The sequence below is a fragment of the Bufo bufo genome, chromosome 3, assembly GCF_905171765.1.
Source record: "Bufo bufo chromosome 3, aBufBuf1.1, whole genome shotgun sequence".
NCBI classification, from domain to species: domain Eukaryota; kingdom Metazoa; phylum Chordata; class Amphibia; order Anura; family Bufonidae; genus Bufo; species Bufo bufo.
In genome coordinates, this window is record NC_053391.1 from 34325008 (window position 1) to 34350504 (window position 25497).

General features: G+C 46.5%; 1 protein-coding gene across 2 annotated transcripts in view; it reads right to left on the reverse strand.

Annotated features, from left to right (window-relative positions):
• LOC120994464 (interferon-induced GTP-binding protein Mx3-like) overlaps positions 1–25497 on the reverse strand; it is a 56379-nt gene that overhangs the window by 8623 nt on the left and 22259 nt on the right. For both annotated transcript variants that reach the window (XM_040423059.1, XM_040423058.1), the window contains 5 exons: positions 24863–25061; positions 24640–24718; positions 18038–18160; positions 8043–8184; positions 7499–7657 (listed from right to left, as the gene is read on the reverse strand). In XM_040423059.1, coding sequence (XP_040278993.1) covers positions 7499–7657; positions 8043–8184; positions 18038–18160; positions 24640–24718; positions 24863–25061 — 702 coding nt within the window. The remainder of the gene's footprint in view (positions 1–7498; positions 7658–8042; positions 8185–18037; positions 18161–24639; positions 24719–24862; positions 25062–25497) is intronic.

The following is a 25497-nucleotide window of genomic DNA, read 5'->3' on the forward strand; positions in this document are numbered from 1 at the left end:
AAGTCAAATGGTCAGAAAAAAAAAAGGATGCTACACAGACTTCATTTTGTACAAGCATCCAGGCATAAGTTGTAACACTGCTGTTTTCCTATGCAATGCAACCACAGGGCGGCCCCTAACGGCAGGCAAACTCTCTGCACCTTTTCTGAATAGGTTGCTGTACTTTACAGTACACCTCCTCGAAAATTTTGGGTATCCACATTTGTGGATGGCAAAATACGTACATCTGTATGAATGTACCCTTACTGTGTATTTCTGTGATTGCTGATTTGAGATAACAAGCCGTATCCACCGTCAACTAGGTGGAGCTGTATTCTCTCCCCTAGGGGAGGAGCAGGCTAGAGACAGTATAGTTTAGTCCAGTGTAAATAAGCAGTCTAGATCGGGCATCCTCAAACTGCGGCCCTCCAGCTGTTGCAAAACTACAACTCCCAGCATGCCCGAACAGCCTACAGGTATCAGCCTACAGCAGGGCATTGTGGGAGTTGTAGTTTTACGACAGCTGGAGGCCCACAGTTTGAGGATGCCCGGTCTAGATGCTCATGGGAGCAGACCTAGCTGATGCATGCTCTGGATTGAATCAGCCAGAAAGCTTCAGAATAAGCAGAGAGAAGCAGAGAAAAGGAGGAGAGATATACTTTAGGAGTATGCCAGATAGAAAGAGGATGTAACGCTTGTAGATAGGGACAGACATAGACAGTTAACACTGATCTTGAACCCAACCCAATTTCCCTACCTACTTGCAGTACGAGTCCTAGGTAGCAAGACCACAACTGGTTGACGATCCCTACGCTACTAAGATACAGAGACAGACAGTCAGCAAAAGAGAAAACAAAGGGATAGTCGTACAAAAATGGTTCAGAACCAGTCGGACAATGCAGTACAATATGAGAGACCGAGAGTAGTCAAAAGACAAGCCGATATCAGAACCAGACAGGATGCACAGTTCAAATCATGTGAGGCAAAGAGTGGTCAAAAGGCAAGCTGAGGTCAGAAAGACACAATCCAAATGAATCCCAAAACCAGGAACCTAGCTAGTGATCCCAAACAAGACTATAACTGGCAGAAGGGGTTTAAATAGAGCACCAAGTCCCAGGATGAGAACTTGATAGGTCCATTGACTTGGCGCTCCATTAGTCTGAACACTAGCACAAAGGAATAAAGCAGCTGAGTAACCAACCCACTGCTAGTCTCCTCCAGCACACGCCCGCTGTGGGGAGTAACAGAGCATTGCATGCTGTTGCTAAGGTCTGATCACCAGGGCGGCGTGCCTGCGCAGTGCATCTCTTCTGGCAGATCTCACCGCTGGAGCCCGGACAGGTAAGTTTGTGACAGAAGAGGGGTAAAGCAAAAGCTCGCTGGAGAATTGCTGTCTGACAAAGACCAGTGAGTCCCCATTCCCACATGTCTGGGAGTATAGTAAGTCTTATTGTGCCTGGACACACTTGAGAAGCAGATTGGCTGTCTGCAGGAGAAATATTCACATCCTACAGCAGGTTTCATGGAGGTGTACTCAATGCAACTCAAAGTACAGCAACTTGTTTTGCATTGCATAGGAAAACAGAAGTGTTACATCTTATGCCTGGATGCTTGTACAAAAGCCAGCTAGAGAAGTGCGATGTAAGGAAAATTGCACCAGAGAGAGAACTATTCTTGACTCAAATTGTAAGCGTAACATCTTCCAGTCCACTGCATGCAGAAACTGTGATTAATGATACTGAACTTGAATCTTCAGTAAAGGACTGTTTGCTGTTATCCTGGCCTAATTATTTCCTGCACTGCCACACTGCACCGACATCAAGGGAGCCTGCCTTGCACCTCAAACCCCTCAACACCAAGGGCACCTCAACCGTCACCAGGCAGGAGCACCCTCCAAAGTGAAGAAAAGGTGCTCCCTTCCACTCACTGCATCAAAACTGTAAGAATTACAACTACTACCCCCATTCAGCCACACTCAGACACATGCCCCTGTGGCCTAGTCGCTGAGGCTGCGAAGACTACTGGTCTGGGAGGAGTTAGCTCTGACTGGAGGCTGCTATGGCGGTAATGAGTGTTCAGCAAATCTCACTCCAAAAGTGGAATTCGATCCGCATTTTAGGGAAAATTCAAGCTGAATTTCCTCATGCTTCGCGGTAGCGCATCGATTTACCCTGAATGGCTGCAAAAATAAAAAATAAATCATACTTACCTCATCCGTTTGAGCGTGAAGAGCCAGCCACCACCATCTTGACTGAAGATCTCGCACGAAATCCCGTGCGTGGTGACGTATGACATCAACGATAAATGTGGCATCTGAGGGGCACAATGACGGGGGGGCAGTGCAATATATATATATATATATATATATATATACACACACACATGAAAAGTAGGGCAGCACTCCTTTGCCAACTGTAAAATGGGTGCCAGCGGTAACCCTTCGATTCTGAGTAGTAGACAAGTCGCAAAAATCCACGGCACTCCTTAAAAGTGAAAAATGTGCTATTTATTCACACATGTCATACAGCTATATATCTATATAGGTATGTGTGTGTGTGTGTGTATGTACATATTAGCAGGGGAGCACCCAGGAATTTTCTTTAGGGGGGGTCCGAAAGGCAAAAAAATGCGGCATGTGTAGTGCGCTATGCTAATTGAATTTTTCAAAGCCCCCTTTATATTAAAAAATGCAGGGAAAGAGTGTAGTGTGTTGTGCTGATTCTTTTACTTGGCGATTCTAAAAGGCCTGCAGGAAAATAACAATGTGGCGCGCAAAGCGCGCCGCAAATTTTTGGACCCCGCCCATTATTAAAAGCCCCTCCTACATATAATAGGCCACTCCCAACAAACACTGTACAGCTGACATTCTATAGTTGCGGCCTGTCTCTACACATCATACGGAGAGGGGAGGGTCTGTCCTGGCTGCACTGCCTGCTTATATAACAAGCTGCAGCCAGGAAGCTCCTCCGCTCTCCTCCCTCCCCTGATCCTGCTCAAGGCCTGTGGTTCCCCCCACCATCTGCCACCCGCCCGTGGCCTGCTGCCCCCCTTGACCGTCCTCACCCAGCTCTGAATCCTCCTTCTGCAAATGGCAGGGAGAGGAGCCGGAGCATCTCCTCTCCTACATAGCGCCACATACCTCTTACATCCAGTGATGTCACCTTTGTTGTAGACGTTCTCTTTCCTCATCTTCTCCATTCAGACCAGACCGCCATGATGATTTTTCAGCCATCTCCCATCTCTGCAGAGATTAACAAACAGACATTAGTTTCCCACATTTCCATCATCTTCACATCTTCTGAACACCCTTTCCTGCCACCCCCAATACTGTGCCCTCTGTGCCCCCAATACTATACTACAGAAACAGTCCCCCTGGAAATACTACTACCACACAGATAGTGCCCCCAATACTGTGCCCCCCAATACTATACTACAGAAACAGTCCCCCTGGAAATACTACTACCACACAGATAGTGCCCCCCTCAACAATTATTGGCACACAGTGCTCTAAAAAAATAACTGCGCCCAGACACTAATAGTATAAAGATAATGTCCCCCAAAAATTATTGTGCTAAGCTGATACTGTGGCAGGGTGCCCCCCAAAGTAACAGGGCTCCCCAAAATAGAAATAATTCTCTGCCAGAGCACACTTAGTAGTAATAATGCCCCTATAGTGCCCATACTAGTAATCATGTTCCTCATAGCCCCCCAGTATTAGCAAAGCTCCGCATAATACCTCCTAGTACTAATAATTCTCCCTACAATATGACAGTACATGAAATACCCCCGCTTAGTGCCCGCTGTTGAGCTAATGTCCCCATAATGTATGCCAGTATAAAATACCCCTATATAGTGCCCCAGTAAATTCCCTCATAGTGCTCCTCTCCCTTCCCCATAGTGTCCCCCATAATATGCCAGTAAAAAATGCCCCTTCTAAGTGCCACCATATGCCCCAATAGTGCTCCACTCCCCCATAGTGCCGCTCTCCCCTATAGTGCCTACCATAATGTGCCAGTAAAAAAATGCCCCCTTAGTGACACCAGATGCCATAATGTCCCCATAATGTGCCAATAAGAATAAAGGCCCCTTTAGAGCCCCCACTTCCCCTTAGTGCCCCCAAATAATGCCGCTATAGTGCAACCAGATGCCCCATAGTGCCATTCTCCCCTATAGTGCCCCCATAATATGTCAATAAAAAAAAAGCCCCTTTAGACCCCCCAGATGCCCCCATAGTGCTCCTCTCCCCCATGGTGCCGCCCCATAAAGTTCCACCATATGCCCCAATAGTGCTCCACTCCTCCATAGTGCCGCCCTCCCCTATAGTGCCTCCCATAATGTGCCAGTGAAAAATGCCCCCTTAGTGCCACCAGATGCCATAATGCCCCCATGTGCCAATAAGAAAAAAAGGCCCCTTTAGTACCCCCACTTCCCCATAGTGCCCCCAAATAATGCCCCTATAGTGCCACCAGATGCCCCATAGTGCCGTTCTCCCCTGTAGTGCCCCCCATAATGTGTAAAAAAAAAAAGCCCCTTTAGAGCCCCCATAGTGCTCCTCTCCCCCATGGTGCCCCCCAAATAATGCCCCTATAGTGCCACCAGATGCCCCCTTGTGCCGTTCTCCCCATAATGTGTAAAAAAAAAAGCCCCTTTAGAGCCCCCATAGTGCTCCTCTCCCCCATGGTCCCCCCCCCCCCCATAATGTGCCAGTAAGAAGTGCCACCTAAAAAAAAAAAGAGTACCACCAGATGCCCCATAGTGCCGTTCTCCCCTTTAGTGCCAGCTCCCCCCCTCCAAAAAAAACAAAACAACAAAAATAAAATAAAAAATACACTGATACTTACCTCCATCAGCAGCGATGCGATGCAGGCTCTTCCGGCCTGTGTCCCTGCTGTGTGCTGCCCGGCTCAGGCACGTGATGATGACGTCATCTCGCCTGAGCCGGCCTCTGATAGGCTGCAGGCATTAGTGCCTGCGGCCTATCAGAAGAACAGGGGAGGGACACGCCTCTCCCTCCCCTGCCGCAGCACAGCACAGGCATCTGTATCGCTGTCCTAAGGACGGCGATACAGATGGATTAGATATGGAGATGAGCGCTTCCACAATGGAAGCGCTCATCTCCTAGTACTCCCCCGGCCCCCCCCCCCCCCACCACCGCCGCAGCCGCAATTACATCCAGGGCCGCGCCGCCTGTGGTGATCGGCGGTGCGGCCCTGAAGGATTAAAAAAATAATAATTTGGTTGGTTGTTCTAGGGGGGGTCCAGACCCGCTGGACCCCCCCTGTAGGTGCGCCACTGCATATTAGGCCAAGTTCACACCACTTCAGTTATTTGGGAAGGTATTGCCATCAGTTATAATGAGCCAAAACCAGGTACAAGTCAAAAGCACAGAACTGGTGCAGATCTTTCCATTACACCTTATCTCTGAGTAGGCTTCACTACTTCTTGATTGAAAGTCCCACACAAAATCCAGTGCGCTGTGACTTATGACGTCACCATGCCGGCTGACGTGGTGACAACATCATGGGCCGCACAAGATTTTGCACTGGATCTGCAATCAAGATGGAAGCAGTCTCTTCATGTTAAGGTAAGTATGAGTTTATAATTTTAAAATTTTTGCACCTTAGTATTAATGTCCGATTCCGCAAGTCAGTGATAAACGCGGCATCTAAGGGGTACAATGACGTGGTGGGGGCGGCGCAATCATCACTCCCTGTCATTGCACCCACTACTTACAAAGAAATGTGCTCCTTGACAAAGTAATTTTTTTAATAAAATTCGGCTAAACAGCCGAATCGAATTTTCCAATACTTCGCTCATCTCAAGTATACATATATATTTGTAAATCTAGTTTCTAGTTAGATGTGAGACGGCTCGCTCACTGTAACCATGGCTTGGTACCTCTGTCTGGTTTGAATCACCCTTTCAAAATCGGCATAGAATTACTAAAAATGGAGACCGGCGCTCATACACTGGGGGTCACGTGAGAAATTGAGTAAAATGCAGTTTTAATAACTTGATCAAATATAAAATACAGCGTAAATAGAAGAACAAAAAACTGTAATAAAATTAAAATAATTAAGTGGATAAAATCCAAGAAAATAGTAGCTATATATAAAACCTATCAGGCATAAGTATATGTCTTAGAGCAATTTCTGTTCTGGTTGAACAGTTATTCCTATTTTCTGATATAGTCTTCCACTATGTATTAGTAGTTTAGTATTTATGGATACAATTTGCATGAATCTTCCACTGTATATTAGTAATTAGTTTTTGCAGCATATAATTTAATGGGGCCGGTGAATGGATAGTGAAAGGATCAGCTGGAGTACAGTAAGTTCAATTGATACTCCAGTTATCAACATGCAGTTGTCATCAGATCATCCTTTTCAAAAATTAGTACAGTCCATATTCCATAGGATGTGTAGCGGTAAATTGTGAACAATAGCTTGTTTGTACTCACTGGTTGGTAGCAGTAAGGCCTCTTTTACACGGGCGTCGCGGGTGAGGGCCGGATAGGATGCGGGAAAATCGCACAATATAGAGCATGCTGCGATTTTCACTCAACGCACAAGTGATGCGTGAAAATCTCAGCTCATGTGCACAGCCCCATAGAAATAAATGGGTCAGGATTCAGTGCGGGTGCAATGCGTTCACCTCACGCATTGCACCCGCGCGGAAAACTCGCCCGTGTTAAAGGGGCCTAAATGTGAAGATCTTTAGATCCATGTGAGGTACAGGGCTGGTTCTAATTTTAATTTTTTACATCAATCATGGCAGAACCCCTATAACTGTTCTTCACACACTTCTTCCTCCTAAGCCCAATCTCTTGAGTCTCTGCACCTGAAACAAAGAAGCAGCTTCACCGCGCACAGACATACATGGGACTCCAAACATTGCATGCTTGTAAGGACTCGCCTCTGCCCCCTCTCTGATGACCTGTCGTTAGGGGATCATTAAGAGATCAGCTGGACAAAGAGGCTGCAACGCCATTTCCTGGGCCATGTGATGTCACGTTCATTGGTCACATGGCCTAGGCACAGCTCAGGCCCGTTCAAGTGACTGAGACGCGATACAAAGCATAGCCATTATCAGCGGTGTGCTTGGTAACCTGTGAGGAGCCCTGTGGTTTCCACAAACAGCTGATCGGTAGGGGTGCCGGGAGTCCAACCCCCCTAATCTCACATTGATGACCTTTCATGAGGATAGGACTATCATATCATCAGGACTCTCTTGGCCCAACCTAATTCTAAAATCTCCTAAGCTGGCATCCAAGACACCTCATTTAATTATGCCAACTATTCTATATCCTATAGCTACATCTATGTGCAGGCCGATGAGTGGTAGAGGCTCTTGTGCCATCACTCTGCCATCACTCTACCTAGAATCTGGCTGTACACCCTACACATAATCCTGTCTTCAAACGGACTGCACAGATCGCTTTCCAGAGACCAAATCAAATCACTATTTACCTGCTGTCATAATCCTTTATATGCTGCACTTTTGTCGGATTGTTTCCTACCTGTGATTTCGTTCAGCTTGTCAACGGCCGGCTCCTCAAATGTCTGGATTTGATTTCTTGCAATGTTTTCAAATGTTTTGTAGTTGACGAATCCTGTAAGTTCTCGCCCACGATGTTGGTTCTCGTAAAGAGTAATGTCAGCTCTTATTTCCCGAGGGACTGAAAGGTAAAGGATCGGTTATCAAATTTCTGAAAGATCCAGACTTTACATACTGTATATATGACTGCCTACAGTGTCCGTTCAGTTCTGGCTCATTAAAGAGGGTCCACCACTTGAGATTCCCCTCTGTGTGACAGATTAGCCACCAAATGACTAAATGGCCACCAAACATGGATGGATTCAGGATGGTGGGAGTCCTTAGGGAAAAATAGATTTGAGGCCCTCAACCCACCCTTAGGACACAGACCCAACATTTAAACTTTGCCCTTTGTAGTAAATGTACTGAGAACAGTTCTCACTTCCCTTCCTCCGTGCATTAAAAGAATGGGTGTAGGGTATGTTTGTATACACATACATCACCTTGCTTTTGTAATGTGCACCTACATTTATCAGCTGATTGCTTAAGGGCCATTTCCAACTTGCAGAATTTATTTCGGATGTTGGTGAACAGTTTCAGCTTTTTAGCTGTAGCCTCTTCTTCTCCTTGTGTGACTTGAGTGATTCCCGCAACAAAATGTCTGATTCTCTGTCAATACAATAAGGATGAAATAAAGGTAAACAGTTCAGCAATGAGAACTGGAGTATATCAGACATAGGTGACACGTGATGACCATACACTGATCAGCCATGACATTAATATTATGTACTCTGACCCATTAAGACCTGGACTCCACAAGACCCCTGAGGTGTCCTATAGTATCTGGCACCATGACACTGGCAGCAGATCCTGTAAGTCGCTCGATGCAGCTTCCATAGATTTAACTTGTTTTTCCAGCACATCTGTAGTGTACGGGAACTGTAATACCCGTCACTACCAAAGTGTCACTTGGTGTGCTGTAGTCCCTCCTTAACTATGGAGAAGTTGGTATATGTCAGTTTTATAAAATGTCATGTAATGCAATGTTATGTATTTCCCTGTTACTGTGAAACTTGCATGTACAGGCCTGCAGGGGTGTCATTCCAGCTTCTAGTCGCTAGAGGGAGCTAGAGAGCCCTAGTTTATATAAGGCCCAGACAGGGAAGTAAAGTCAGTCTAGACCACAGCTCAGAAGTTTCTAGAGCCTGAGGAAGTGTCCAGAAGTTGAGAGAGACAGAGAAGCAAAGATCAGGAAAGCAAGAGGTACTCAGAAAGACAGAGGAGGTACTGATTAAAGCTATAGCCAAGGATATAAAGCCAGAACTAGGTTAATGGGCCTTGGTGAAGATATGCTATATTCCAGGATCAGACAGAATTAGAGTGCAAGCTCCTGTGCTGCAAGTCCTGTGTTCAACACTCTGTAATCACCTTGCTGTAACTGAATTGCCTGCATCGACCGAATTGCAAAATCGACTGTATGCCAAGGAACTGCGATTCTAATATTGTCTCTGCTCGAAAACTACTAAAGTTGGAGTTCAGTTTTAATACTACGTTTCCTCCATTTATTCCTGCATCCGCAAACGGCGTGCCACCGTTTACTTGGCACTGGCGTCACGAACTATTCCTTACCTATACCTGCCCTTGCAGAGAGTCAGCCGTACCAGGTTAGTGTATATTGCACTACATCACCCAGAAACACCTATTGCACACAACTTGAGTACGCTGCACCTCTCTTTTGGCGTTCCACGAACAGGATACGCACGCTTTCTAGTGCAAGAAGCGTGAACTTTGTGCCTTATACAGTTGCCCTGTGACCAAAGTGACAATTTGCCTGTTTATTGCAAGTGGACTTTGTGGACTGAAAATCCTACCCAAAGTGTACTCAAAACCTCTAAAAAGCGCTGTGCAGTATTGCGCTATCCAGAGGAAGAAAATCGCCGCATTGGAGTGTGGTTTTGTGGACTTTTAACAATCCTGCTTGCTGTCAGTGAATGGACAGCGTTTTGCTAAAGATGGCCACCAGCTGCCTGGAGTAAAGTTTCCCGCGCCGCTGAGAACCTTCGTGGGCGGATCCCTGCAAAGACATAGAGAGTCCCGCCCTCTTCATCATCGCACCGCCGCGGCCCTGTTTCTTCTACGTCATCGGGTGCTCAGGACGTCCGGAATCTCGCGAGACTTGGCCTGCGCAAGACCAGCGATAACGGTAAGCACTGGTAACCGGAGGGAAGGGGAGTGTACCGGCCCCTTTAGTCGCCAGCGGCCACCTCTCAATAGACTACCATGTCAGAGCCAGGAGTGCCTGAGCAGCCGGCCCCAGGAGAGCTTGCGGCTCCTAATCATCCTACAGCCCCCAGCATGATGCCCTTTACCATGCCTTACTACTTCGGGGCCCCATGGTTCCCTCGTTACAGGGGAGAGACCCATACCCTAAGGGATATAAAGAAAAGTTGCTGGCACTATTCCGATTGTACCCTATAAATGCCGACCAGCAAATGGAAATCCTGCTGGCACAACTGGAGGGAGCTGCCCGTAGAGAAGTGTTATCCTGGCCGGCTCCTGAGCGGAGTACTATAGAACAGATATTCACCCGCCTCAGAGCCACTTTTGAAACTAGGACTGCCTCAGAGATAAAGATGCATTTCTTTGGCAAGAAACAGAAGTCCGGTGAGTCCCTCCGTGACTATGCCCTATCACTTCAGGAGGCTTTAGGGGCTGTAATCCAGATAGATCCCAAAGAGGCTGATAACCAAGACCAGACCCTGAGGGAACAATTTATCAACGGGGTGTCTAGTGAACAAATAAGGACCCAGTTAAAGATGCTGTCTGCCCAGCACCCTAACAGTACCTTTCTGGACTTTAAAGAACTGGCTATAAAAATTCTGGGGTCCGCAGTATCTCCTGAGTTGAGCACCCCACCTGAATCATCAGCCTGCAGGCCAAAACCGCTTATCACTAACCGAGCTGAGGCCGGCCAAGCTGTTCAAGTGTCAGCTACTGATACTATTGCCATGCTGACAGAGCAAGTAAATCACCTCACTAAAAGTTTAGAGAAAGTGTGCAGAAAAATAGAGGAATGGGAAAAACCCATAATGCTAGATGAAGAATTCCTGTCACCTCCTAGGCCGTTCCCACCTCCTTACCAAGAGACTCACCCCAGGGATCCTGGGAGGCGTAATAGAGGTCGCAAGAAGCCCGTGTGTACATACTGCAAAAAGCTGGGACACACAGAATCCACGTGCTGGCAGTTAAACGGGCAACCCCTGAGGCTGAGGACCAACCCTCGGGAGGTAGAACACTAGGTCCAGAGGATCCAAATTGGATGCCACGTTATGTAGGATCCCATCCTAAAATCAATATAGAGATCAACGGGATCCCCTTTGAAGCCCTATTAGATACTGGGTCTCAGGTCACTACTATTCAGCTGCCTGCATTTGAAAAGTTCTGGGACACCAACCAGTTGACCCAACCGCCTGAATCCTGGGTGGAAATTATCGCCAGCAATGGCAAACCAGTAAAGGTTCATGGATACTGGGAACCCACCCTGCAGGTGGGTGAAGTAACCCTGCCTCAACAGGGAGTGATCGTAGTGCAGGCCGGTGACAGAGGAGGACATCCTGTCATTCTAGGCACCAATGTCTTCAAAAACTGTTATTCAGAAATACTTGCTGTATTACATCAGACTTTGCCCACAGCTTCCTCTGCATCCAGGAGGGTGATTCAAAAGACTATTACGGTGTTAAATGCCCAGCAGAGGTTTGCTAATGGGAAAGGAGAAATTTGTACTGCCAAGATCCGTGATAATAAACCTGTGACTTTGCCTCCTAATTCTCAAACTCTTTTATGGTGTCGTGCTGTCCTGGGAGTCCAAGGCCGAGATTATCCAGCCCTGGTGGAACCAATCCAGATGGAGGATTATCCTTATGTGAGAGCTGCCAAGTGCCTGGTGAACGTCTCCCAAGGTAAAGTACCTGTCCGTCTGATTAACCTGAGTAATCATCCTGTTGCGCTTACTAAGCATTGCAGTGTTGCCCAGCTGTCCCAGGTGTCCTTCCAAGACATCATTCGTCTTCCAGTGACGGAAAAGCCGCCAGCTGCAGTCAGCGGATGTTCGCCGGTGACCCAGCCACAAGTGCCCTGGTGGGAAGAGCTCCATGTAGGGGACGAGACTACCCCCCAACATCAACAAGAAGGGATTCTACAGCTTGTCAAGGAGCACCACCAGGCCTTCAGTAAGCATGCTACTGACTATGGAGAGGTTAGTGCCATACAACACACCATACCTACTGGCTCTCATCCTCCTATCAAGGAGAGATACAGACCTTTACCACCTACTTCATATCAGACTGTAAAAGAAATGATCCAAGAGATGAAAGACTCTAATGTAATCCGGGACAGCCGTAGTCCGTGGGCTGCACCCCTGGTCCTTGTAAAGAAAAAGGATGGTGGTATCCGTTTCTGTGTGGATTATAGGAAAATTAATCAAATAACCCACAAAGATGCATACCCACTGCCCCGCATTGAGGAGTCACTAACTGCTCTGGGCTCCTCTGCCTATTTCTCCACATTGGACTTGACCAGTGGCTACAGGCAAGTACCCATGGCCCCTGCAGATAGGGAAAAGACTGCTTTCACTACTCCCATGGGCCTGTTTGAATTCAATTGTATGCCGTTCGGGCTATGTAATGCCCCAGGAACTTTCCAGAGACTAATGGAACGGTGTTTGGGTCACAAAAACTTCGAAACAGTGCTGCTGTATCTAGATGACGTCATTGTGTATTCAAAAACATATGAAGACCATCTGAAACATTTGGCAGAAGTATTTGAAATCCTTATCAAATATGGCTTGAAGGTAAAGCCATCCAAGTGTCACCTGCTCAAGCCTGCAGTAAGATACCTGGGGCATGTAGTAAGCGGAGAGGGAGTGCAACCTGACCCTGATAAATTAGCAGCTGTCCGTAATTGGCCGGTTCCTACTACCGTCAAAGAGGTGAGGAGTTTCCTTGGTTTTGCCGGCTACTATAGACGTTTTATCCCCCATTTTGCTCAAATAGCTGATCCTATCCAGGAACTCTTGAGGGGGCAACCCAAAAAGAGTCCTAGAACTCCTGTGCCCATTGAGTGGAATGAGAAAAGAGAGATAGCGTTCCAATTGCTAAAAAAGAAACTGACCGAGCCTCCAGTGTTAGGTTATCCAGATTATAGCAAGCCCTTCCATCTCTATACTGATGCTAGCAAGCGAGGCCTGGGAGCTGTGTTAGCCCAGATCCAAGAGGGAAAAGAGAGAGTGATAGCATATGCAAGCCGCTCCCTGAAAGGAGCTGAGAAAAATGACCAGAATTATAGTTCCTTCAAACTAGAGTTCCTGGCATTAGTGTGGGCGGTGACAGAAAAATTCAAGGATTATCTAGCCGCCACCCCGTTCATTGCATTCACTGACAATAACCCTCTGGCGCATCTAAATACAGCTAAATTGGGGGCCTTGGAGCAGAGATGGGCCTCTCGCCTTGCCAACTATAATTTCTCTGTAAAGTATCGGGCTGGACGTACTAATGATAATGCTGATGCTTTATCCAGGCTTCCCACAGAGACAGCTCCTGATGATGTGCGAGATGCTTGGGAAGATGTAGAGATGCCGGCTTTCTATAACAAATTTGCTCAACAGGATCAGGCTCGAGCTACCAATAACAGAGCTGCAGTTCCTTCACCCTCCAGTAGGCCTGATCCTAAAGAAGAAAGGTGGGTGAAACTACAGTCTGAAAGTAGAGTGCTGGGTGAGTTGTTGGACTTCATTACTAGTGGCAGAGCCCCTGAGAGGATTCGGCGGAAGAGTGCAGATCCTGAGCTCATCAAACTGTGGAGACAGCGCCATCAACTCTTCATACAAAAGGGCCTATTGCTACGGAGAAGCCTAGACCCAGTGTCCAACGAGAGAGTGCACCAGATTCTCATACCCCGACGAGATGCAGGTATGGTGTTGGAGATGTACCACAATCAATCCGGTCACTTTGGGGTCCAAAAGACTGAAGCTACTATCCGCCAGCGGTTTTACTGGGTAGGCATGAGAGAAGACATGGAGAAGTGGTGTCGAGAGTGTGTAGCCTGTGCCTTGAAACGAAGTGAGCACCATGATCAGAGGGCACCACTGAGACCCATTGTAAGTACCCGTCCTCTTGAACTTGTCGCCATCGACCATGTAAAACTGGAGCCTAGTCGCTCAGGGTATGCTTATGCCATGACTATTATTGATCATTTCACAAAGTTTGTTGTAGCAGTGCCTGTGAGAGACCAAACAGCCAAGACTACAGCCGAAATGTTCTGGAAGCACTTCCTCCTGCCCTATGGATGTCCAGAAAAGATCCTCACCGATCAAGGACCTTCTTTTGAGTCCCATCTGTTCCATGAACTGTGCCGCTTACACAACTGTAAGAAGATCCGGACGACGGCCTACCATCCTCAAGGTAACGGATTATGTGAAAAAATGAATCAGACCTTGATAGAGATGCTGAGGGCCGTGCCTCCTGAGAACAGAGGAGATTGGCCCAGTCTGTTGCCACAGCTCATGTTCACATACAATCATACCATACATTGTTCCACCGGGTATACCCCTTTTTACTTGATGTTTGGGCGCCAAGGGACATTGCCTGCTGATCATTCATTGGACATACATGTACCTGATTGCATTAACCCATTACCTAACACCGACTGGGTTGCTGAGCACCAAAGGCGATTGGATGCAGCCAAAGCCATTGTTCAGGAACGTATGGACTTTGCTAGAGACCGACAGCAGAGGGACTATGATCAGACAGCCCATGCAGAACCCTTGACCATAGGGGCCGTGGTATGGTTAAAGAATAACCGTCGTACCAGCAAATTGGACAGTAAGTGGGAGCGAAGTCCTTATGTTGTCACTGCAAACCCAAATGTTGGAACTCACACTTATGAGATCACCCGGGAAGACAAGGGATCCCAAATTGTACACCGAAACCGGTTAAAGCTCTGCCTGACACCAGAACCTAGTGACGAGAGTTCTGGATCTGAATATCCTGTGTCAGAGTCAGCACTACAGCCCGAGGATCCTATGCAGGCTGTTAGTAATCTGAGGTATGACGCTGATCCCATGCATTGGCTTCTGACACCTTGGTTGAACTTGCTGGTGCCTGCTCCGGCACCTACTGTAGCTTCACCTCCAGAAGAGCCGGTTCAAGATGCTCCGGATCCAGTACCCCCTCTCGTTGATATTGTTGTTCCAGTTGTTCCTGTTGTTCCAGCTGTTCCTGACCAAGGTCTCACGGATGGAGACCCTCCTGTTGCTCCTCTCCCTCCTACCTCGTTGCTAAGGGAAGAGGAGACCCCTGTTTTGAGAAGGTCTACCCGGATGACCAGGGGACGCCCACCAGTCCGTTTAGGAGACTTTGATTATTCTGGTGGTGTCTCCTCCCAAACAGTTGCCACGGGCAATACTTTACTTGACATTTGTGCGCAAGAATGGACTCCTCCACGTGAGCCCTTGCCTGTGATACACCCACGGGAAACTCCTGGGTAGTTCCGTTATTTTGCTGTCCTTTTATTGTGCAACTTCATACTAAGGAACCGTGCCCGGAGACAGACTCAAAAGTACCTGAGCCTCTGAGATTCTTACTCTTTTAAAAGTAATGTGCCCAGAGATGGACTCCACCGCATGAGAGCCTCTGTGATTCAATAAGAAATAGCCTGGGTACGGACTCATGTTTGTTCTTTGAGCCTCCAAGAACTTTTATACTGTTTTATCCATTTTGCTGTTCTATCATGGACTTATTAATTGTCATGGACTATCCTGGTTATAATGTTACGCTGTGCCAGGTCAGCGCCCCCGTTCCATTCACTATCCTGAGAGAAGAGAACGACGCCCCTTGTCACTACCCTTCACTTTTGCCAATTGGACCTGATGTAAATGTAAATGCAGATGAATTACATGTATGTATGCCTGCATGTCTCTATTTTCTATTTCAGGTAGAGATTCCAGTTGGGCGACCCATGATGGAGTACGAGGTCGTACTCAGCTTAAAGCAGTGGGGTATGTAGTGTACGGGAACTGTAATACCCGTCACTACCAAAGTGTCACTTGGTGTGCTGTCATCCCTCCTTAACTATGGAGAAGTTGGTATATGTCAGTTTTATAAAATGTCATGTAATGTAATGTTATGTATTTCCCTGTTACTGTGAAACTTGCATGTACAGGCCTGCTAGGGGTGTCATTCCTACTTCTAGTCGCTAGAGGGAGCTAGAGAGCCCTAGTTTATATAAGGCCCAGACAGGGAAGCAAAGGCCAGTCTAGACCACAGCTCAGAAGTTTCTAGAGCCTGAGGAAGTGTCCAGAAGTTGAGAGAGACAGAGAAGCAAAGATCAGGAAAGCAAGAGGTACTCAGAAAGACAGAGGAGGTACTGATTAAAGCTATAGCCAAGGATATAAAGCCAGAACTAGGTTAATGGGCCTTGGTGAAGATATGCTATATTCCAGGATCAGACAGAATTAGAGTGCAAGCTCCTGTGCTGCAAGTCCTGTGTTCAACACTCTGTAATCACCTTGCTGTAACTGAATTGCCTGCATCGACCGAATTGCAAAATCGACTGTATGCCAAGGAACTGCGATTCCAATATTGTCTCTGCTCGAAAACTACTAAAGTTGAAGTTCTGTTTTAATACTACGTTTCCTCCATTTATTCCTGCATCCGCAAACGGCGTGCCACCGTTTACTTGGCACTGGCGTCACGAACTATTTCTACCTATACCTGCCCTTGCAGAGAGTCAGCTGTACCAGGTTAGTGTATATTGCACTACATCACCCAGAAACACCTATTGCACACAACTTGAGTACGCTGCACATCCCACAGATGACAATCAGACTAAGGGCTCTTTCACACCTGCGTTCTTTTCTTCCGGCATAGAGTTCCGTCGTCGGGGCTCTATGCCGGAAGAATCCTGATCAGGATTATCCCCATGCATTCTGAATGGAGAGAAATCCGTTCAGGATGCATCAGGATGTCTTCAGTTCCGGAACGGAACGTTTTTTGGCCGGAGAAAATACCGCAGCATGCTGCGCTTTTTGCTCCGGCCAAAAATCCTGAAGACTTGCCGCAAGGCCGGATCCGGGATTAATGCCCATTGAAAGGCATTGATCCGGACTTAAGCTAAACGTCGTTTCGGCGCATTGCCGGATCCGACGTTTAGCTTTTTCTGAATGGTTACCATGGCTGCCGGGACGCTAAAGTCCTGGCAGCCATGGTAAAGTGTAGCGGGGAGCGGGGGAGCAGCATACTTACCGTCCGTGTGGCTCCCCGGGCGCTCCAGAGTGACGTCAGGGCGCCCCAAGCGCATGGATCACGTGATCACATGGATCACGTCATTCATGCGCATGGGGCGCTCTGACGTCATTCTGGAGCTCCCCGGGAGCCGCACGGACTGTAAGTATACCGCTCCCCCGCTCCCCGCTCCTACTATGGCAGCCAGGACTTTAATAGCGTCCTGGCTGCCATAGTAACACTGAACGCATTTTGAAGACGGCTCCGTCTTCAAATGCTTTCAGTACACTTGCGTTATTCCGGATCCGGCAGGCACCTCCGGCAACGGAAGTGCATGCCGGATCCCAACAACGCAAGTGTGAAAGAGGCCTAAGATCTGAAAATTTGGAGGCCAAGTCATCAACTTTATCTTTTTGTCATGAGCCTCATTCCTGGACATTTTTTCCAGTGTGACTGGGGCATCATTCTGCCGAAGGCAGCCACTGCCATTAGAGGGCACTGCTGCTATAAAGTGGGGTACTTGTCTGTACAATTCTTAGGTAGGTAGTACGGATCACATCTACTCCACATGATGTCAGAACCCAAATTTTCCCAGTAGAACATTACTCAGACCTCCACTCTGCCTCCGCCAGCTTGTCTTCTTCCCGTAGTACACTCTGCTCATTCTCCTTCCCTGGTAAGTGATGCATACGCACTCAGCCATCTACATGATGTAAACTGTGACTCATCACAGCAGGCCATTGCTCCATGGTCTTATGCTAACATGCCCAGTGATCTTTGGCTATCATCACCTTGTTGCTGGTTCACTTATTGACCTTCCTTGGACCATTTTGGTAGGTACTAACCACTAAATACTGGGAGCAACCAAGACTCTGTTTTGAAGACACTCTGACCCAGTTGTCTAGACCAGTGTTTCCCAACCAGTGTGGCTCCAGCTGTTGCAAAACTACAACTCCCAGCATGCCCGCACAGCCAAAGGCTGTCCGGGCATGCTGGGAGTTTTAGTTTTGCAACAGCTGGAGGCACACTGGTTGGGAAACACTGGTCTAGACATCGCCATTTGGCCCTTGTCAGAGTTGCTCAGATCCTTACGCTTCAGTTCTGCTTCCGACACATAAACTTCAAGAATGGAATGTTCCCTCACTGCCCAAAATTCCCAAACCTTGACAGGCGCCATTGTGGCCAGATGTTATGGCTGATCAGTGTAGTCAATGGAAGTTTATGAACCTCACTCACACACTTACATCTATGAGAAATAATAGCTTGTCTGACTCAGTCTCCGGGATGCCTGCACCAATTATCTTCACTCTCTTCTGTGCCTCATGAAGTTTTTGCTTGATTTGACCCTCCAGGTTAGGTATTGTTCTCTAAAATGTAGAAAGAAAATAAATATAACTAAATACCCATCATCCTCACTGTGCCAACTTTCTTTATATTGCTAAGAATGCCATCACTAACCTTTAAACCACCCTATTATTCTAGGGGTTAGTACGTTATTTATATGGTGGTCTGTGGACAGTGATGGGATAAATGTGAATATCCATGGTGCTCTAGAGCAGTGGTTCTCAACCTGCAGTGAACGGATCCCAAGGGGCATGGGCCGCAGTGTGAGAGGGTACGCAGGACTGCCATAGCATCCAGCAATGTTTTTCAGAAGGTCCAGAGCCGACCAGGCCATACAAATGTAGTGTCCCACTAGATAATGTGGGCACTACACAAGGGTCAATTGGGCCACGTTGTTCTCCACCTCCTGTGGAACAGGGCCATTGTATTGTCATTCATGATATTTGTATGTATTTCCTGGTTACCATGCCTATTAGGGGTGTAATTCCGCCTCCTAGACACTAGAGGGAGCTAGGGGACCCCCTAGTATAAATAGCCAGGTCTAGACCAGAGAGAGGTAGGTCAGTCAGAGTTGTGGATTCCTGAAGTCAGTGAGCACCCTAGGCAGAGGGTAGCTGGGATCCAGCCTCTGATATGCAGCTAGATAGCCCAGGCTTCTAGTTGCCCCCAGGAGAAGAGTCTGTCTCCTGAGAGAAACAAGTTCCCATAACAGAGCAAAGCAGAGCCAGTATTCTAGCCAGACAAGAGAGCTGAAGGGCAGAAGGATTTATATTGAAAGCAAGGACATATATACCTGAGGAACTTTCCCTAACCAAGGATAAAGCCAACAATAGGGCATACGGGCCTTGGGATAAAGACATAGAAGTAAAATTGAGGCACACAGTTTTCACGATTTGCGAATAGGGCATTTATTCAGTGCAAGGCCATGCATCCAGCGCCCCACTCACCCACATTCGTCTGAGCAGATAATACCGCAGATGTAGGTCCTGCGCGACCGAAACGTACGGTTTCTGCCAATATGTGTATAATCTGAAATAGATTGGGCCTACGGATGACAGCATTACATCCAAATGAATAAATGCCCTATTCGCAAATCGTGAAAACTGTGTGCCTCAATTTTACTTCTATATACATTGGCCATTTATAGCCCTTGGCTGGCACCTGATCGCTGAGTAACAGAGTGCGGTTCTCATATTTCTCCTAAATATTGGGATAAAGACAGACAGGATTTCTGAGGAATAGTGCACAGGATCTGAGGAAAAGTGCAGCCTGTTCTGTAAGTGTTTTAACCCTCTGAGTATCTTGCAAGAACATTGTGCCTGCCAATTGTTAAGCCTGCTTGTGACCAGTGTTCCCTCTAAGCTGCGCGGGTGCGCGACCGCGCAGCAATTATTGTGCCCCCGCTCATGTCCGCTCAGCACCCGCTCACCCTGCCGCCGGCAAAATGCCTACACTAATGCCCACACTAATGCCCACACTCAAGATGATGCGACCTGTGCGGCTCAGCGTGGCGCCGCCTACACATATTACCGCTCTACTGCTGCGGCTCCTCCTTTTTCTGACCGGAAGAGGAGAGGAGGACTGACTGGACTGAGCATGCAGCAGCCAGGCGAGGTAACGTCAGCGGCGTCATCTTAGAGCCTGAGGCTAGAGTGGTTTTACTGTCAGGGTAACCCATTGGTAAAAGCTCAGCAAAGATATTTGAACTCATGGGTTTTCAAAAGGGCATAATAGACTGCACAGGAATGTATCCATCTGAGGCTCGGGGTCCAGGGCCCCTCTGGGAGTCTGGGACCCCACATACTGCAGCAATATAATACCCTGGGATACCCCAGATCACAAAGGGTTGTCAGACATTAACCCCTCACACTTCTTAGCTTTTCTTCTCACAGACTCTTGTTATTTAGTTTAGCTGATACACTCGAACATGTCCACAGCTGTGGCTGCGTTACATTTACAGCAGGTTACACTTGTTTCATCCTTTTGGTTCCTGGTGCTGCCCTCCGCTATGATGCCATCACCTATAGCACCCCCATCTACAGTGCCATCACCTATAGCACCCTCATCTACAGCGCCATCGCCTATAGCACCCTCATCTACAGCACCATCGCCTATAGCACCCTCATCTACAGCGCCATCGCCTATAGCACCCTCATCTACAGCACCATCGCCTATAGCACCCTCATCTACAGCGCCATCGCCTATAGCACCCTCATCTACAGCGACATCGCCAATAGCACCATCATCTACAGTGCCATCACCTATAGCACCCCATATACAGTGCCATCACCTATAGCACCTTCATCCACAGTGCCATCACCATAGCACCCCATATACAGTGCTATCACCTATAGCACCCTCATCCACAGTGCCATCACCTATAGCACCTTCATATACAGTGCCATCACCATAGCACCCCATATACAGCGCCATCACCTATAGCACCCCATATACAGTGCCATCACCTATAGCACCTTCATCCACAGTGCCATCACCATAGCACCCCATATACAGTGCCATCACCTATAGCACCCTCATCCACAGTGCCATCACCTATAGCACCTTCATATACAGTGCCATCACCATAGCACCCCATATACAGTGCCATCACCTATAGCACCTTAATCCACAGTGCCATCACCTATAGCACCTTCATATACAGTGCCATCACCATAGCACCCCATATACAGTGCCATCACCTATATCACCTTAATCCACAGGGCCATCACCTATAGCATTACCATCTACCATGTAATTTATTCTTGCCAAGAACAACAGCGTGATGGCGCTATAGATTACCGTGCTAAAACTAATAGCACTATAGATGACTACAGTATACATTATATGCCCTGTACCATGCTGTACAATTTACAGTATAATCCATACACCATGCCGTACAATATGCATTATAATCCATACACCATGCCGTACAATATGCATTATAATCCATACACCATGCTGTACAATATACATTATAATCCCTGCACCATGCTGTACAATATACAGTATAATCCATACACCATTCTGTATAATATACAGTATAACACCTACACTGTGGGGTTATTGTGTATATTGTACGGCATAGTGTATGGATTATACTGTATATTGTACAGCATGGTGCAGGGATTATAATGTATATTGTACAGCATGGTGTATGGATTATACTGTATATTGTACAGCATGGTGCATACCAAGGGGAGAAACAGAACTGGATCGCACATCCACAATGCTATGCTTAGAGCTAATTAAACTCGATTCTCAGTGCAATAATAAAGTGTACAGCCCCCCATACTACATGCTGTACAAAAGGCATTAGGGTACATTTTGATCAAAAGGCATAAGCCCACTGGTGTATGAACTATACTGTATATCGTACGGCATGGGGCAGGGATTTTATAATGCATTCTGTACTGCATGGTGCAGGGATTATACTGTATACTGTACACCATGGTGTATGGATTATAATATATATTACACAGCATGGTGTAGGGGTTATACTGTATATTGTACAGCATGGTGTATTAACTATACTATATATTGTACGGCATGGTGCAGGGATTAGAATGTATTCTGTATAGCATGGTGCAGGAATTATACTGTATATTACACAGCATGGTGCAGGGGTTACACTGTATTGTACGGGATGGCACAGGGGTTACACAGTATGCTCTTTGATGTGACAATTATCCTAGGTTTTCCTATCGCCCACCTTTAATGGCGCTGTGCCCAGCTCTGAGCCGACCCCGCTCAGCAGCCGCCAAGGCTTAGAGGGAACACTGCTTGTGACTGCTGCTGACATGTGGAGCTAAACAAAAGACTGTAAATAGTTGAATTGTTTCCAGTAAAAGGAAGTTTGGTTCACCACAACATCGTGTTCCTCAATTATTCCCATCATAAATCGGTGTGCCACCGTTACCGGCACTGGCGTCACGAACTTAAAGGGATCTTGCCACCGGCACATTAAACCTGCAACACCCAGGGCACCTCATCTACCACCGGCCTGGTCCCTATACATTGAGAGTGCCCCAGAGGACTTCTGTGCCAGCCTCTCCATCACTGCTGTACGCCTGCCCAGGGTCTTCCTATAAACTGTGAGTAACCAAGAGCAACCCTCATTTGCCTAGTAACCGTGACCTCACCATCGCAATACCCTGCAGGGCTGCGTACTGCACAAACGCCAGACAGCAAGGTATTCGCTCGTTTATGGCAATAGAGACTTTGCTGCTGTGAAAAGCGAATATTCTCCTTGCCTCCCCTGCGGGTCCCTGCATTATGACAATATCATCATCATCAACCACCTGAGCTGGGCTGCAAGCAGCTTGGGACACAAGCCAGAAGAGGCCTGTGTCCTGCATTGAATCACAGACAGCGGCACATAGGTAGTATTTGAGTTTGTTATTCTCCTTTGGCACCTTAAGGCAGCATGCTATTGGGCAACTATAGGGGGAGGTCATTATAATAACCGGGGGGCACTTTGGGGAAATTAGTGCTACAGAAGTTTTTTTTTTTCTATTGAGATACATTATGGGGGCTTTATTACTACAGGGGCACTTTGGTGGGCGACTGGGTGTCATTACTACTGGGGGCACTTTAGGGAGCATTAATGCTACTGGGGGCACCAGAAGGGGCATATTTACTACTGTGGGTTTAACTATTGGAGCTGTGGGGTCTTTAATATTATTGGGGGAATTATGGTGGGCTTTATAACTACTGAATGACACTGTGATGGGCTTTATTACTACTGGGTATTATGATGGGCTTCATTACAACTGGTAGCATTGTAGGGGGTATTAGTACTAATAGGGAACTACATGCAAGCATTATAACTTATGGGTGCATTATTATGGTCTTGATTACTACTATGAGAAGCATTATTACTACTATGTGGGGATTATTACTTCTTGGGTATAATGGAGGAAATTACTACTAAGGGCACCTTGGAAGTGAATTATTACTATTAGTGGGATTTTTGGGAGCCATATTACCGTGAGGACACCCTGGCACAGTACCAGCTTAGCACAATTATTCTTGGGGGCACTATGTTTTCTGCACTTTTGCTGTCAGGGGCACTATTTGCTGGGCTTAAATATTTTTTAGGGTACTATCTGTGTGGCACTAGTGTTTTCAGGTAGACTATCTGTTTCTGCAGTATAGTATTGGGGAGCACAGTCGGCACAGTACTGTCAGTGGCAAGATGGAATGTTGAGAAGATTGAAGGATGATGGAAAAGTAGAAACCTAGGTTCACTGTGTGACAAACTCGAAATGAGGCTAAAAGTAATCATGGTGGTCTGGTATGAATGGAGAAGATGAGAAAAGAGAACATCTACAGTATATCAGAGGAGACGTCACTGGATATAATGTATGTGGTGCTGTATTCTCCTTTATTTTTGATAAATCTCTGAATCTCTGTGGGAATTGAGTTCGTAAGGAGACATGAAGTACAGAGAAGACGAACAGGACTGTGGTGATGGAGACTGCATACAAGAGCTGCTGCTCATCACCCATACCTTCTCTCTGTACTTCATGTCTTCTCATGAACTCAAATCCCACAGAGATTCAGCTTAAGATCTTATCAGCTGTATTCAGGATCATAATCCCTGACAAGCAGAACAGAGAGGAGGATGAGGAAGCTCTTTAGCTCAGTGTTGTGAGACAACTTGTCCTGCTGTGTGATTAGGACAGGTTCTGCGTGTATTAATTAGGACGGCAGCCATTTTATTTCCACTGATTATTGCTCCCAGACAAAACGAGCCATTATAACTAATAAAGGTATTTGGAAATATATTTATTGTAAAGTCATATTTAAGTATTTTCATTTTCTTAATTCCCAAGAATGCCTTTAATCTGAAGGAACTGTTGACAGAGGCTTAGAACAGGGCCTATGACCAGGGCATGAGAATATCCTTATTTCGTTAACATTTATTAGTTTACACTTCTTTGGGAATACTCGGTTCAAACTTCTTGTCACTAGGGTGTACTTGGCATGAAAAGGTTAAAAAGCAGTGCTCTAGACTGTTTATGGGTTAATATTTCTGGTGGTCTATGGTATATTAGGGGTTATCACTATTATCTGCAATGGTCTCGGACAGTAAAATGTCCAGATATTTTTCATCTTATTTCATCTTACTGTCCTGGATTTCATGATTAATTCATAATATATCTTTATAGGGGGTCAATGCTCCATTTTTGAATCGCTCACTTCTTTCCAAATAAACTAGATTCTGGTTGCATAAATCCATATCTGTAAGGAGCGCCCGCCGCCTCCAATAATCTTATCATATAACAAATGGGTGGTTGCTTCCCTCAACAGAGTAGATGTTTGAGGAAAATAGTTATCTATGTTTTTGTGGTGCCTCAACTACTTTTGCTGGTGCCAAGTGGCCACCAATAGAGAGACAGCAACTCTTTCTTAGTAGCTGCTGAGTATTTAATTGACAGATCTCTGGGTATTTCCATAAATTACCTCCATCTGTTAGACATCTTATAGAAGGTTGACTTACAGAAATATGATCAACAAGTTCAACAGTAAGTTTTTCTGCCAACAAGGAAATTGTCGCATGTCCGTCTTCCAGAAGAACCCTAAAAAATATGATCTCCATTAAAGCTGTTCTACAACTTCTACAAGTATAATGTACCAATTTCTCCTTAAATATCTTCCTCTCCTTTGATCCCCTAACAGAGCCTGGCCCCCAGTCTTTTGAAGATAATTTAATTGCATTTTACCCAAAATGTTCATGGTTCTTGAAGAAAGCTTTCTCATTTTGTAAGGCGGTCTCCAGAGAGATGTTGTTGTAGATCTCACTCTGCCCGCGGCACTTGACGATCATGTAGCCTTTCTTAAGAGGGTACACCAGGTTTCGGACAACGCTGACGACATCTTGTTCAGATCCTTTGTCAACTAAATCTGGCTTCGTCAGGATCCCTGTGAAAGAAATTTGGTTTGGTAATCAAGTGTGTCGTCTATATAATTTACATGGCTTAGAAAAGTGAAGAAATCACCATCCATATCAATGTCTACATCCAAGCAGGCTTGATGCCTTCAAACGGCAGAGTCCTGGGTTCAAATTCTACCAAGAAACATCTGAATGGAGTTTTTATGATCTTGACTTTGCATGGGTTTCCTCACATACTCTAAAAACATACTGCTTTCATTAAAATTGACCCTACAATGTATGGATAGATGTAAAATGTAATGACAACCTCTGTACAACCTGGAGTATGTTGGCGCAACAGAAATAAAAAGAGAATCTGACGATATTGAAACAATAGGGTGTTTGTTGTGCACATGTACTGTTAGCTGGTACTTTCTGGAATGTGGCATGGAACCTGAAGTTAGAGTTTTTAGGAAGCAGTAGAAG